General features: G+C 56.3%; 1 protein-coding gene across 3 annotated transcripts; it reads right to left on the reverse strand.

The window, feature by feature from the left end:
• Positions 1-242: 242 nt before the first annotated feature.
• TFAP4 (transcription factor AP-4) lies at positions 243-15,236 on the reverse strand. Of its 3 annotated transcripts, none has more exons than XM_019660288.1 (7): positions 14,025-15,236; positions 5,088-5,253; positions 4,872-4,970; positions 4,282-4,452; positions 3,426-3,566; positions 2,450-2,605; positions 243-1,453 (listed from the first exon to the last, which is right to left on the reverse strand). In XM_019660288.1, the coding sequence occupies exons 1-7, from the start codon at positions 14,111-14,113 to the stop codon at positions 1,259-1,261; spliced, it is 1,017 nt and encodes a 338-aa protein (XP_019515833.1). In that variant the 5' UTR covers positions 14,114-15,236; the 3' UTR covers positions 243-1,258. The 3 variants fall into 3 exon arrangements, with proteins under 3 accessions (XP_019515833.1, XP_019515832.1, XP_019515835.1); XM_019660287.1 differs by lacking the exon at positions 14,025-15,236 and adding an exon at positions 12,775-14,009 and having other exon boundaries at positions 248-1,453; XM_019660290.1 differs by lacking the exon at positions 14,025-15,236 and adding an exon at positions 12,016-12,727 and having other exon boundaries at positions 248-1,453.
• Positions 15,237-15,837: the final 601 nt, after the last annotated feature.

The following is a 15,837-nucleotide window of genomic DNA, read 5'->3' on the forward strand; positions in this document are numbered from 1 at the left end:
CCTTAGCTCTTAAACACATCATGAGGGAATGCTCCCTTCCCTTCTATAGATGAGAAGACTGAGGTTCAGGTAGGTTACACAAGCTGAAAACGTGGCAAAGCCTAGGGATCAACTAGGATATCCTGTGTCCTTTCTCTAGGAGATAGGAACCTGTGGTTTAGTTATTCATTCTCTCCTTGACCCCCCCAGTCCCCATCAAGGAGATGGGAGCCACTCCTCCCACCCCCAACACCATTTCCGATCTTTGCAGAATACCCCGAGTAATCGCAGAGAATGTGAGGACCCTAATTTCTCACTGCAACACCACACACAGGTTGGGGGAGTCATCATGCTCACCCACATCCAGTCCCCTCTGGTGGGCCCAAAAGGCATCCTGTACTCTAGTCCAGGAAGCCTTCCCCAGCAACTCAGGACAGCATGTACCAGGAGACACAGAATCTAAAAAACAAAGTACAAACTTTATTTTGTTTCTTTATAAAGGCACAGTGGCCTCTTGGTTTTTTCCCCCCACTTTCTTAACAAAATATAATAGCTCTCCATGAACACAAAGACCTCAAAATTATAAAAAAAAAAAACAACAACAAACAAAACAAAAAGAGAGACAAAGACATTTTTGGGGTTCGAAGATGGGAAACCTGGAGGGAAAAGTGAGAGCCGGCTGGTGGTGGAGAGTGGCGAATCCTAGTGCTGAGATGGGGCGGGGAGGGGAGGGCAGGGCAAAAGGGCAGCAGCAAACCCCAACCGAGAAGGAACTTCGACCCCAGATCCCCAGAGAGTCCTGACCCAGCCAGACCCCCAACCCATGTAAGTGCTTAAAGGAGAAAGAAGAAAACCAAAAAATAAGAGGTAAGGAGGCAGTTAAAAACTGACAGTCATAGGGCTGGCTCTGGGGAGGGCAGAAATATGTGGGGTTTTGTTTGATTTTTCCCTGTTCTTAAAAACATATTTAAATGAAAAAATGCTTTTTTGGCGGAGAGAGGCCAGGCACCTCAGTGTTAGCTCCCCCAGCCTCCCGGGCGAGGCCCAGCCCCAGGTGTCCCGGTGCTCCCACACACTCCCACCACCCCAGCCCCAGGGGCCACAGGTTGGGTGGCCTTTGCTCAAAGGTTGATTTACAGTATTGAAAAAGAGGTCATAAAAGAGACCCAAATGACGTCATAATTTTGTAAAAATTCCTCACTCGCTGGCCTGGATGTACTCCCTGTTGCTGCCCCGGCCCCCTCCAGCCCCCAGAAGGGAGAGGAGGGCTGGGGGGTGGTCAGGGAAGCCCCCCAGTCCCTGCCAGCTCCTCCCGGCTCTGATCCATAGCATCGCTGTCCGAGGCCTCTGAATCGGAGGCGGTGTCAGAGGCCTGGGCTTCCGGGCAGCTTCGCACTGGCTTCACGATGACCGCTCGCCGCTGCTCCTCCTCCTGCTCCTGCCTTTCCTGGGTACCCTCGATGTGCTGGATCGCCTGGGGGGACAGACTGTGGTGAGGATGGACGGATGCACGCGAAAAGCCACCATATGCCCCCCCACACACACACATACATCCCACAAAGGTTTAGAAGTAAGCCTGGCAAAGCAGCAGGTGGCTTGCCAGTCAAGGGAAAACAAACTTTAGTAAACCCCTATACTGAGCTGAAAAATCCCTGCCAGATGACACAGCAAAGCTGCTTAGAAGTCACCGGCGTCTTTCATTTATTTACATATGTCAGAGTCAGCCTGTTCACTGATGGAAGGTCTTTGTTATTAATTTTATTATTCAATCTGCTGGGTTTATGTGCAACTAAAGGTCCAGGGGTTGATGGGCTTTTTTGTTTAGTTTATTCCTTTTTTTGTTGCCGGGGCTTCCAAGGGGTCTCTGCCCTAGGAAGAGTACAGCAGTGACTTCAGGCCTGACCCCCAGAGCTTATCTCATTTCTTCCTCCTCTGTAGGAGGTTTATATCCCAGCCACTGCCGCCTCAACCCCATGTGAGAGGAAATTCTGGACCAACCCCCGAGCTGGATGCAGGAACTCTCGAAGCCCAGGGCTCTGGGAGCAAAGGACCCTCTCAGCAAACCCCATGTGGAAAGAAGGAACAAGGTCTTCCTTCAGGGCCATCCTATCCCCAGTCTCTCCTGTTCCCCCTTCACATTCTCCACAGAGTTCCCTCTCCCACCCCCAAAACAGAGAGGAAGACTTGGAGATGGATGGACACACACACACACACACACACACACACACACACACGAGGAAGAATTAGAGATGGATGGACACACANCGAGGAAGAATTAGAGATGGATGGACACACACACACACACACACACACACACACACACACACACACACACAACTTCCAGACCTTTTCCCCCCCACACTCAAAGCCCTGTCTCACTCCCGTTCAGTCCCCACTTTCTAATCTTCCCCAAAGCACCTGCTCCCAGGGGACAACCCCCACGTGCTGCCCCCTCCCCAAGCCGAGGTACCTGCACGATGGTGTCCAGATTTTGCCGGGACGTGGAAACAGAGTTGATGACCGAGGAGGGGCCCATGGTGACGACGTTGATGTGGTGGGATGGAGGGGGTGGCGGCGCTGGTACAATCACCGTAGGGTGGTGGGTGGGGGCGGGAGGGGGCAAGAGCTGCAAGACAGGGGTCCTCAGTCTTTCTCCAAAGGTCTGGGAGCTGTCCCTTCCCTCTGGTGGTCACAGAGGGTGTGAGACACCCTCCAAAACCATCTCCGTCTGCCCACTGCATCAAGACAGCCTCCACCGACCACTCATGGGGAGCTGGCCAGTTTGGAATCCCCCATCCCCTCTTATTTCAACCTTCCGTCGGGCGCAACTGATCTCACAGATTCATTGCACACAAATTTTCAAATATCTAACAGTTAACTTATGCATCATGACTCATCACTTTTGTCTCTTCCCCCTCTACTGTACCCTATCGCCAGTTGTGTTTGTGACTTAGTAAAAATGTATTTCATATTTGAAAATTTGTGTACAATGAACGTGTGAGATAGGTTGCGCCCAACAGAGGGTTGAGAAACAAAGAAATGGCAGCCTAGAGAGGGGCTTCCAGCCATTCAAGATCCCATGGCCCCTTCACTGTCCAGCACCAAGCAAGCAGTCCAAATAATACAGTGGTGGTCAGTTTAGATTCTGGATTTAGACAGCCAGGGTTCAAGTCCCTGCCCCAATCACTGAGGATCTTGTGCAAGTTATTTACCCTTTCTGTGCCTCACTTTCCTGATCAGTAAAATAGTCTCAAAGGGCTGCTACAAGGATTCATGTAATAATGTATGCAAACACCTGGAAACCAGGAATATCTGCGTCATAACGATTTAGGCCCTGGATATGCCCTGCTGGACACCAAGGCACTAATGCTGAGTCTGAGAGTCCTAGTCGGGGCCCACACAGCCCAGCCGGGCCCACACAGCCCCTCCCGGTGCCTCCTACTCACCTGGGTCCGTAGGTGCTGCTGTTCCCGCTCCAGCTTCTCCTGATGCAGCAGCCGCACCTGTTCCTGCTGTTGCTGCAGCTGCACCTGCTGTGCAATCACCTTGAGCTTTTCCGGGTACATATGGGCCTCCAGCGAGCGTACCTGAGGGTAGAGCGGCGGGCTCAGGGGCAGGGCCTTTACCACACCCTGGAGCCTCCTCCAATGCAGGGTCCTCAGGGCTGCTGAGGTCAGCCTCCCCATACTCTACCCTTCACAAGGCAGGCCATTCATTCTTGCTGCAAACCCTAGCAGGAGCCTGTCACCCTGGGGTAGAGACCAAAGTCCTACCATAGCCCGCCAGGCTAGCCCTGACTCACCTCCTCTCCTTCCACGGCCTTCCTCATGCCATGCTCTCTCCCTCCCTCCAGCCACAGGGCCTTTGCCCATGTTGTTCCCTTTGCCTAGAGCACCCTTCTCCCCTCTCTGCCTGCGTAACTGTGACTCAACCCCGACTCCCAACCTCTCAAACAGCTCAAGTCACTTTAACAGAGAAGCCATGGGATGGGGCAGCCCAAATTCCTCCCCCCACACTCCCCCGATACCCATGCTTCCTGCACCTTTATCAGAGCTGCGCTTTTACAGTGTGAGATCCTTTGACTCATCTCAGTACCCAACACAGACAGTAGCCCTGATGGGGGACCTGTCTGGTTTGCTCCCCACTGGACCCCCCTGCCCCCAACACACACACACACACACACACACTCCTAGGCCTGGTACAAAGCAGGCACTCCTGTAAATAACTGCTCAAGGGAAGCAGGGATGGGAGGAAAGGAAGAGCGAGAGGCTGGAATTCCCCCACCCCACCCACCCACCTCACCTGCTCCTCCAGCATCATTCGCACCGAGCGCTCCTTGTCCAGCTGCTGCCGAAGCTCGATCATCTCCCGCCGCAGGTCCTCCGCCTTCTCGTCCTCCCAGATGTCTGGCGAACCAATGCCCTCATCCTTATCCTCTGCTCGTCGTCGCTTGGGGGATGAGCCACTCAGCTCCTGAGGACCCCAAGGAATCAGTGAGTGTGCCCTGACAGCCCCGTACCACCACCGCCAATGGAGAAGTCAAGGAGCTCCATCGTAGCCCCTAAAAGCTGTCAACCCAGGTGCATTAGCACTGGGAGCCCCCTTCTACAAATCCAATGGTCACAGGCTACGAATGGAGGCGGAATGGATCTGCTAGCCAAAAGTCACCCAGTTCCTTCCAGAGCCATTCCACTGCCCTTGATAGATGGGTAAACTAAGGCCCTGGCAGGAAGGCAAGTGACTGAAGTGTGCGGGTCAGTGTGGAAGGTAAGACCTGCCGCCACATTGGAGTCCCAGGCCAGCAGTTGGGCCCAGACATGCCCATGCCAGGGAGAGGGAGCCCGGGGGTTGGGCAGGGCACTGAGGTGACGGGAGGCCTCCACAGGTGCTACCTGGATGAAGCGCTTGAGCTGTGTGTTCTGCTGTAGGAGCCTGGTCTTCTCCTGCTCCAGGGAGAAGATGTACTCTGCCGTCTGCTGGAGAATGGCTGCCTGAGGGTGGGAGGGACAAGTCAGGGGCTCTGGCTGGTAATGTCTACCGAAACTCACTTCCTTCTCCCTGCTGGAGCCCACCACCTCCTCCTGGAAGCACTCCTGGACCTCGCCTACCTTGCTGAGCTTCTCGCCATCTGTGTGGGGGATGAGGGTCTTAAGGGACTGGAAACCCGCGTTGATGCTCTGCATGCGCCTCCGCTCGTTGCTGTTGGCAATCTCTCTCCGAATCCGCCGCTCCTGGTCCCGCTGAGTCTCAGGGGTCAGTGGAATGTTGGCAAGGCTGCGGGGAGGCAGGGACATGCTCAGGCTAGGAGCCAGCCCTCCATGCCCTGACCCCAATGCGCCCCTGTCTTTACGATTCACCTACAGAGGGCCCCACGGGTCACCTGCATTTCTCCCCCTGCAAAAGATACCACACCTCTCTCATGCCTACACCCAAACAGATTAGCAGGGTGATAGAGCAGCGTGTTCTGCACCACCTGGGTGTCAAAGTCACGGTGCAGAACCCAGGTTCCAGCCCTAGTATCTGGCCAGCAGGTCTGCGTGGGGCCCAAATCCTGCAAGAATCCGTGATTCTGATGCAGGTGGGCCCAGGTGACAACTGGAGACACCTGCTTCTCGGACTCCTCTGAGCTCCTTGCTATGCACCTGGACCACATCCTTCAGAGCCACAGGCTTGATTGAGGCCTAAGGAAAATGCCCCTCCCCCCTCCCCATCCCCACAGCCAGGTCTCTACCCACAAGCTCCTACGCAAGCCTCCAGCCACCCTGCAATAAGACATCAAAGACAAGACAGGTACCATTCACTCCAGTAAGGGGACGCCAGGCCCACCTACCCCAAGAGGCAGACCCATCCTGTGCCAGAGAAGCAAGGCTCCCAGCATGCAGTGGGCAATGTTACTGCATATTATGTGATTACATCGTGCAGGAGCAGCAGCCAGTAGGGTGAGAGCGAAGGCAGCCAGAGGGAGGGGGTGAGGCTGCGGGCTTAGAGGCACTGGCGGGAGGTAGAGGCGGCAGCGGGGCCTGCAGGCCCATGGGCCCAAAGCCATTGCTCCCAAGGGGTGGGCCTGTGTGTGGCCTCAAGAAGGCATGTCCCCCTTCCCGGCCCTCTCCTGCAACTCCCCCCCAACCCTGGCCTGATGGCTTCCAGATGCTGGGCTCCCAGAAGAGGCCACTGGCCCCACCCAAAGCCACAGCCCTGGCTTCTTCCTGAGGGGCCCTCCCGGGGTGACCTGGTCCAGGCCTGGGCTCACACCCTTGGGGAAATGGGGAGAAGTCTCTGGGCCGTCCTATTTCCATAGATAGGGGAGCTTGGGCTCAAAGAGGTGCCTGGTCCAGCTCCTCTGCCATGCCGGGCCCCCATGCACAGCCCCGGGCAGAAAAGTCTGCACAGAAACCCAGGAGTGGAACACATCTGCAATAGCTAGAGGCAGCCAAGGCCTTTCCTGGTCCCCCAGCCCACCCTGTCTGTCCCATCTCGGCTCCCTGCAGGACCCTGGACTTGTCCTTGCGCCTTCCTGGGCCTCAGCCTCCACTCCTAACGAAGGTTGTTGGCTGGGGGTGAGCTGGGAGCAGGCTCCACATCGGCCACTGCTGAGGGTCCAGAGACAAGATCCCCTCCTTCACCAGTCCCTACAGGGCCTCCCTGGGCCCCCTTCCATAGGGTACAGGTCCCTCACAGGGCCTCAGAATGTCAGCACTGGAAAGAGGACCCATGATCCCCACTTTACAGATGGGACTTAGGGCTCAGAGTGGGGAGGGACATGGTTTTAGAGTCAGACAGCCAAGAATCTGGCTACCCCACTTCTAGGCACCTCACTTCTCCCAGTTTCCCTGCCCCTACAATGGGGGTGACTGGGATGGTTAGAGGGTGTGCAGGTCAGAGACCTGATACGAAGAGGTGTGCCTGCCATTTGGGGGAGGGTGGATTAGAACGGAGTTCAGGCTCCCAGGCCTGACAGTGCCCTCCAGAAGCTCTGCGGTGGGTAGATTAAAGTTGGGGGTCTTTGGGGCAAGAAAAGATGAGGAGAGACGTCGACAGGAAGCCAAGCCACTGGGTGACACTGTCTGGGAGCATCCCCCTCAGGAAAGATACGGGAGAGACCCCCACTCACCCTATCCCTGGGTCCCTCAGGGTGATGCCCAAAGGGCCAGAGCTGACCAGAGTAGTGAGGGGTCAAAAAGGAGCCCCACGTCCATCCTTGAACCACCCTGGGGGCTAGCCCTTCCAGAAGGCCAACCAGGAGGGCCTAGCAACAGAGTAAATAGTCTTTTTAAAGAGTCTTTTTCAAGCTCTTACTATAATGTGTTAAGGACTTGCTTTGCTGGGATTTTCTCATTGAATTGTCACAATCTTCCTCTGAGTTATGTGGCCTTATGGTTCCTGTGTGGGGTGAAGACACAGAGGCTTGAAAAGGGAAAAGCTCAGCAAGTGTTGGGGCTGGTACTTGAACACCAATCCCAGGGCCCGGCTCTTACCCCCAAGAGGTCTCATCACAGAGCAGAGTGGGTTCTGCTCTGTCCCACAGAGCATCACACCCCAAAAGACAGGTGACAGTCTCCCCGTATTAAGAACCAAGCACAGGGCTGGCCGAGTGGCGCAATGGTTAAGAACTGGCTTGGGACGCCAGAGGGCCCCGGTTCAGATCCCACATATGAGGGCCAGTGACACTGCCCTCCACAGCTAAGATGCTGAACAACAGCTCAACCTGGAGCTGGTCTGCTGTGAGTCACCGGCGACGGCGTAGGCTGCAGTTCCTGTGGCAGTGGGTTGCCATGGGCTACCGTGTGTAGCCAGCAGCCAGCGTGAGCGGCCAGCAGCCGCCGTGAGCGGCCGTCCAGAAGCTGGCGACTGATGTGCCTCGCCCGGGAAGAGCTCAATGATGGTGCCAACTTGGGCCAGTGAAGCAACGTCCTCCACAACTAGACTGAAGAACAAAATGACAGCAACTTGTCTGTTCCCCTTCCCCCAATTCCCCAGCACTGTTCCCATCCCCCCAATTCCCCAATAAAAATCTTAAAAAAAAAAAAAAAAAAAAAGAACCAAGCACAGATATGCCTGGCCATCCTGTTAGCTCCTATTATCATTCACAGAACTATTTTATGTTTTTCCCTGTCTGACGCACAGAAACCTAGCAGAGTGGCCGCATTACCCTGTTGCAATGAGGAATCCAAGGTCCTGGGAGGTTAAGTGACATGCCCAAGGTCAGGCAGCCAGACCAGGGAGCAACAGGCACCTTCCGCTAATGAAGCTCACGCTCATCCCCCACCTGCTGATGGCGCCCTATACTGAAGGCTCATGCACACAGCCCACTGCTTACCAGGGCCCCATGTGTGTTGCTGCGAGAGGGAGCAAGCGTCGCCAAGCCAGAGCTCAAGGCCCCCTATCAGCCAGCTCATCTGCCAATGAAACCTCAGTTCTGGGGAGCCAACCCTCAGCCTCTCCCTTCTCCCCAGAATGTCCACAAACTGGGAAGATCAAAGGAGACTGCAGGACCCTAGGCCTGCAAGCCCCAGCTAGAAGTTCCCAGAAGGAAGGGTCCTGAGGCTCAGGTAGGGTATAGGAGACTGTCATCTCCTGCTCATAAGAAGCTGGCAGCCCAGCTCTTCCAAATGTTCCATCATGTTGCCTTTGCCACCAAGTCCAAGTCCATCAGCCCAGCCTCTTGGCTCAGGAACCAGCTAGTGCAGACTTAAGTCCCAGAAAAGACCTCTCCCCAAAGCTATAGTTCTTTCTGGGGACCTGGGCTGCCACCAAGACTCTCCACTATCACTCACCTAAGTAGCCCAGGAAGTACCAACTGACCGTTTCATTAATAAATTTAACTAACCAAAGGTTCTGACTGGTGGAGTGCTGGCCAACCAGAGGTTCCTGTAAAGGATAGCTAATTAGAATTTCAGCTGATACTGTACTAAAGTAGATTTTTCTGCAAATGTCTTAAAGTTGGGTTTTTTTGCACTTCTTTGAGTTTTGCAGAAGTAAACATGATATACAGTAACTGTAAAAGTCCTACCCACCCCTTTCTACATCAACTTCAGACCCCCAGGTGAGCAATAAAGGTGGCCTGGGTCCACTGACAATAAATATCTCTTGCTTCTCTTACTCCGTGACTGCTCTTTGACAGTCTCTTGGGGCTGGCCAGGGGCTCCCCACCTCAGGGATAAGGGAGGGCACCTGCCGAGAAACAGTTTGGGTACCAGCCTCAGGTGCCAAGACCAGAGCTGTCACCCCACTACCACAGTACCCCCAGACAGCCCCCTGGGAATAACGTCGGCATCCCAACCAGAGGCTCAGGGCAGGGAACACACTCTTCAAATCTAGGTCCTTACCTGTACCTGTTCCTCCCATCTAGCCCAAGGACAGTGAGTATCCCCCGTCCCCCTAAATCCCCCTGCTGGCTCCAGCCTCAAATTAGCCACTGTCAACTCTCATTTCACACAGCCCCAAAGTCACTCACATACCTGCCACTCAACAGCAAGCTACACAGTAAGGGTGGGACAGCCACACGGGATTTATGGACAGCCATGCTCCAAAGAACAGAAGGGAGAAAGACGACCCTCACCAAGGATGCCCAAGGCACTCATCCTTCTCTGTGCAGCAGGTACAGAAGCAGCCTGGGGCCCTCGCCCATCTCCTCTGCTTCTACCCATACACCCCACTCCAACCAGCCTACCAACCCTGCCCTCAGTCCCAGAACATACCACATCCAGGCTGTTCCCATCAGAAACACCCACCACCACCACCACCACCACCACTGCGCGCGCGCGCGCGCGCGCGCACGCACACACACACACACACACACACACACACACACACACACACACACAGAGCTTCTCCAGTCCCTCAGAGGGAGCCCTGCAGTCAGTGGGTTCAGTGCAAACTCCAGTCCTGCCTGCCACTTACTAGCTGTGGAATCGCAAACTTAGCCACTTCATCTCGCAAAGCCTCAGTCTCCCAATCTGTAAAATGGGAGGAATACTGCCTCACTTCACAGGGTCATGGTGAAGTTTAAAAGGGAGAGAGGGAGGGAGAGGGGGAGGGGATGAAGGAGAGGGGAAGGGGAGGAGAGGGAGGGGGACAGGATAACGGGATGCCTTGTTTTTCCAGGATTTGTACCCAGGACTCCAGGAGAACCCATAAGTCTCTCTTAAGGGACTGACAAGATCCTTTAGCACCACAAGACTTTGAGCTTGTAGGGCAGGGGCCACTTCTGGTTCACTGTGACATCCTTAATCCCAGCACAAAGTAGGTGCCTCGTAAGTACCAAATCAGAGACCCAACACACTCCAAAGCCCCTAATTGTTCTCTAACTCCTGAGAGCAGTTTGTCTCTTTCCTGGCCGAGGGCAGTCACTAAACTCTTTAGGACCACCATGCTCCTGCTTCTAAAAGTTTGAGAGCCATTTTAACAGCTACCAGGCACTTTCCATATACATAGCCAAACTTCACAGGTGCTCCATTTTACAGAGGCTAAGAGCAGTTAGGTGACAGGTCAAAAACCACAGCTTGCGCGGGCCCCACTGCACAGTATGACCCCTCTAGGGAGGCAGGGAACCCTGCTAGTCACTGAGGGATAGAATCAAGTCCGCCAGCCTGAGAAGCGAGTCCATCTGGCCAGAAGGTCCTGCCCAATCCCCAACCTTGATCTTCGACAGGTCTCCGACTTCACCCCAGGACCTCTTCTAAAAATGAACAAACCCAGAGGCCCCAACTCCGTGTCAGGGCTGTGTGTGCACAGGATGACAAGTGTTTCCCAACAAGGCAGGCTGAGGAAGCCCACATGCCCAGCCCTGTAGGGGGTTCCTGCCACTTGGAGTGCTTGGCCCCTGGGGGACAGATGGACTCCGCCAAAATGGGGCTAGGGACAGAGTGAGACCAGAGTCCATTGCACCAAGCCTGCCCAGGGTCAGGGCCTGCAATGTCCTCTCCAGCATCTAGAACAGCTCAACCCCTCCTCCCCACTGCCCAGCCCTCCTCTGAGCAACCAGCAGCTGGGAGATAAGAGCATGGCACTGGGATCAGGGTTCAAGTCCTAGCTCTACCTACTTGCTGTAGCTGTACCCTTCCCAAGCCTGTGTCCTTATCCCACACAGAAATTATAAGGTCACTTAACTCAGGAAGACTGACAATTCAGTGAGAAAAATTTGGCAAAACAAGTCCCTGGAACATATTAAGAGCTCTAAAATCTATTTTATATATATATATATTTTTTTTTTTTCTTTAACTTTTTACAGCTAGGTCCTCCAGGTGGAACTTCGGAAGGGCCAGCCAGCACTCAAGGGGGCCCTGCTGGCTGCAGAAACCAACTGGCCCATCCTCCTTGAATTTGAGAGTAAAGTGGTAGCGAAGCGGGGGGTGGGTAGGGTTAATACGTGTGCAGCAACCTTCCCCCAACCTGGTGTCTGCAGCCCCTGGTGTCCAACCAGCCTGGGCCACACCACCTGGGGCTCCACCTCCCTCAACCCCGCCTTGCCTGCCCAGGCGGTAGAGCACGTGGCCCCAGCCCTGGGGAGCCATTTCGCTCCTAGATCAGCGCCGCAGGAAAGGAACCGCAGGTCCCAAACTTAGGCGTGCAGGAGAACCCCCCGCGCAGCATCGCCATCTCTCGGGTGGCGTTCAGTAGACAAGACTGCCAGGTCCTAGCTACCCGAGTTGCGGGCACGGAATTTTAACAAGTGTCCTGGGCGACTCGGGTGCGCGAACCCCTTACCCTTTGGTAAAGGGTGAATCTGTAATAACCCCGGCCAAATTAGTAAAGTGGCTCCTTGGGGAGAGCCGCAAACCTCGGACCACCCACCCACCCGGCTGGGAGACCCGACGCTTTCAGTTAATGGCTGGGGGAGGGGCGGGAGATGGGAAAGTTTGCAGCTTAGACCCACGTGCGGCGGGCAGTGGCCTCGTGAGGCTAGGGGCAGCTTCTAGTGCCCCCTCCCCATAAAGAACCCCCACCAGCCTGCTTCACGTATCTCGCCCGCGGGGACCGAGCTTTGTGTGCGGAAAGCGTGGCCCGGGAGCGCCTACAACTCCCACAATGCCGTACCAGCGGGGCGCGGAGAACTACAGCTCCCGCGAGGCGGCGCGCCGAGGTCCGCCTACTCCAAGAGGGCTGCAGAGTCACGTCCAGGCCTCGCTAGTAAACAGCGCCCAGGCGCGGGCGGCGAGCAAGCAGGCGAGCTGCTGCCAACGTGCCCCCGTCCGCGGCGCTCCCGGCCGGCCGCGCTGGCCCCTGGGGTCCCGCCCACACCCGCACCCTCATGCGAGCACGCCTCCGACCCGGTGCAGCCCAGCGCCCTGCAAACACGCACCACCCGGCTCCCCGCCCCCCCACGCCCGGAGCCGCGGCGTGGCTGCATTGTAGCAGCCCCCAGCGCGCCCCGGGGCCCCCAGGTCCCCTTGGAGGGGAGCGCCCAGAGAGAGCGAGAAAAAGGAGAGGAAGGAAGCCGCCGCGGGAGGGAGGAGGAGGAAGCGCGGTGGGGGGTGGGGGGGAAGCCACCAGCACCAAGCATGGCCGGGACTGCTGCAGAACCACGTGGGTCTGTTTGCAATTTACAAACGTCGCGACTCGCCCGCCTGCAGCGGACAAAAGTGACCGGGTCCGCTCAATGCCCCCACGTTCCGAGGGAAGAGGGTCCCCGGACGGCGCGAGCCCAGCGCGCGGGGCTGCAGCCGTCCCGGCGGCTAAGAAAGGCTAGCGGGGTTGGCGGCGCAGGCCATGCGTGCGTACACGCGCGCCCGCCCGGGCGGGCTGGCCAGGGGCTGCAATCGTAGGAAGAGGGTGGGGGGGAGGAGGAGTACACACCTACAGAGCCCTCCTATCACTTCTTTCTCTGTTTTCCTGAAATGTTGCAAAGAGGGCACCTTCTGAGTGGGCACCATGAAATACTCCATAGCGATCGGCCCCCCTCCTCTGCACGAGCCGGGTCCCGCGGTCCGCCGGAGAATGCAAGATGGAAATCCGAATCAAAGGGCAGCGCCGGACGGAGGTGCAGAATCGGCCGGTCCCAGATGCTGGCGGCGGCGGCGGCGAGGGGAGGGAGGCGGGCGGGAGGGGCGGGAGGGAGGTCTCTCCGGCCTGCCTCCCCGGGCGCGTGTATGTGTGTGTGTGTGTGTGTGTTTGCAGCTGATCAGATGTCTGTTTCAAGGCGGGAAACAGCTGGTGAAAACTCAGCACTCCCCCGGCCTCCTTCCGCGGAGTAAGGAATTGCATGTAAACAAAGGACTATTTGCAGCGCCCCCCGGGCGGCGCGAGGCCGGGGCGAGAGGGGCACGGGCCCCCTGTGGCGGGTGGCAGCGGGGGTCTGCAGGCCTCCCGCCGGGAGCCGGGAGCTGGGGGCCACGGGCGGGCTCGTGGGGAGCGGGTGAATGGAGCGAGCTGCGGCCGAGCTACATGCGCCACTATGGGTGATGAGGTCCATCAGCTGACAGGTTGGCAAGCGTTGCAAAAAAAAAAAAAAAAAAAGCCAGCCACCGCGAGGGAGCCCCAGTCCGCGCGGCCGGGGTCCGGCGGGGACTGCCCGGTGCAGGGTCTGCGCGCTCTGCAGCCTTCGGGGGCGGAGGGCGCGCAGCTGGGCCCGGCATGCGGCGGCAACGGCGGCCTGGGGTGCTGCTCGGGGCTTTTCCTTTTTCACGATTGCAACTGCACGAAGTGGAGCCGCTCTGGCGCGCTCCCTCCGAGCCCAGGGCCCCCTGGAAACTTGCGTCACAGCCACCGCTTCCCACATGTAACTTGGGGCCGACTTCGGAGACCCGCCAGCCTCCTCCTTCCCTGCCCAGCGGCCCCCCGCTGGCTTCCCGGCCCGGGCTCCGGAGCCTGGGAATCCCGGAGCCGGGGAGGGGAGGAGAGAGCAAAGGGGGGCGCGCCGGGAGCCTCGGGTCCTGGGGCAGCCCTAGGAAGCGGGGACCCTGGCGGGGAGGGAAAAGTGGAGGGGGGCCAGAACGGCAGCGGCCGGGGGACTGACTGCCAGAGCGGCTGGGCGGTCTGGTGGCTGCTGCCGGGTCCTATTCTACTCGCCCCCTCGCTGCCCCCCCTCCCTCCACACACACACTCACACACTTTCCCCTTCCGCCGGGAGGCTGAACCGCAGGAGGCCCGCCCCAGCTTGGCCTGGGAGGGCCGAAGGCTGCAGCTTCTCATTCATGGCGAAGCCAGTTCGAGACTTGCTCCTCCGCCAGGGTGCGCTCTCTACCAGGGGTGATGGCCTGAGGGGGCGGGGGACACTGGCTGGCAGCGACCTTCGGTCCCACCCCCCACCTCCCCACCACCACTACCACGTCCTCAGACCCTCCCCCTGGCTCCTGGAGGGTTGGCCCCTGGCTCAGGAAGACCACACCTGCCTTGGAATGTCCTGCCTCCTGCCCACCGCCTTTTCCCAATCCCATCCGCCTTCAAGGTTCTGCCCAAATCGCACCTCCTAATTGAAATACTCCTACTAATAACAAGGATTACTGTTATTATTAGGAAATATTGTTTTTAGATAGTGGGAGCACCTTATAGATGCTGAGCAGTTTTGCATGCATGTTTTCCAATCCTTAAAGCAACCCGTTGGGCAGTCTAAGGACAGAGCCCAGACCACTTCACATCACAGTCCCTGGGTCTCACTGGGGGGACAGGGAATGTGCTCAGGAAACTGACATCTGGGGGACAACACAGGATACAGGGCCATATTAACTGTACACTGAGCAACGTGTACCGTGCCTGGATGAATGAATAGAACATGACGCCTGGGAGAAGAGTATCTACCCCTCTTGCTCTTTCTTTTCCTACTGAGCTGCCTTAACCAGGCTTGGTTCCCATGAGCTCTGTCACTCAGGCGGCCTCTCCATTTCTGCCAAAGGCACCTTCTCCCCTAGAGCTCTCAGCTGTCTCAGACGCACAACTTAGAGTCCCCTGGGCTGGATCAGCTGCTCCTGCCCCCAGGCCTCCACTCACCTCTCCCCCATCACTATGGCAGTAGCACAAGCAGTCCCTAAAATCCAGGCTGCCCCCCAATTCCCAGGAGGTTTTGTACATCCCTAGTCTGACCCCTTCTCCTTCCCCAATCCCAAAACTCCGTCCTCTGTGCCTGCTCAGTCCTCAGAGAGTGTTCAGCAAAACCCCTTAGATTCTTGACCCCTGATTCTCCAGGTCACCTTCTTGCTCTAAATTAGGAGTCAGCAAACTTTTTCTGGACATGTAAAAGTGATGTGTATGAGCTTCCTATTGCTACTGTGACAAATTACTACAAACTTAGTGGCATAAAACAAATTTATTCTCAAGGTCAGAAGTCCAAATGGGTTATATTTGGCTAAAATCAAGGTGTCCGCAGGGCTGTGTTCCTTCTGAAAGGATTTATATTTCCTTGCTTTTTCCAACATCTAGAGGCAGCCCAAATTTCTTGGCTTGTGGCCTCTTCCTCCATCTCCAAAGTGTGTCACTCCAACTTCTGCTTCTGTCATCACATCTCCTCTGACCCTTTTGCCTCCCATTTATAATGACCTTGGGCCCACCCAGATAATCCAGAATAATTTCTCCATTTCAAGATCCTTAATTTAGTCACCTCTTCAGAGTTCCTTTTGCCATGTAAGATAACTTATTCAACGGTACTGGGGATTAGGACATAAATATCTTGGGGTGGAGGGCTGAGGGCATTTTTCTATCTACCACACCATTCTTAGTTTGTGAGCCATACAAAACCAGGCAGAGGTTACAATATGCTGCAGTAATTCCACTCCTAGGTATATATCCAAAAGAATGAAAACAGTGACTCAAACATGTTGTACACCAGTGTTCACAGCAGCATGATTCACAAGAGCCGAAAGGTGCAGACCACCCACTGTCCAGCTGATTGAATAAACAAAATGTGGCCTATCCATACAGTGGAGT

The sequence above is a fragment of the Hipposideros armiger genome, unplaced genomic scaffold (assembly GCF_001890085.2).
Source record: "Hipposideros armiger isolate ML-2016 unplaced genomic scaffold, ASM189008v1 scaffold_315, whole genome shotgun sequence".
In the NCBI taxonomy this organism is placed as follows: domain Eukaryota; kingdom Metazoa; phylum Chordata; class Mammalia; order Chiroptera; family Hipposideridae; genus Hipposideros; species Hipposideros armiger.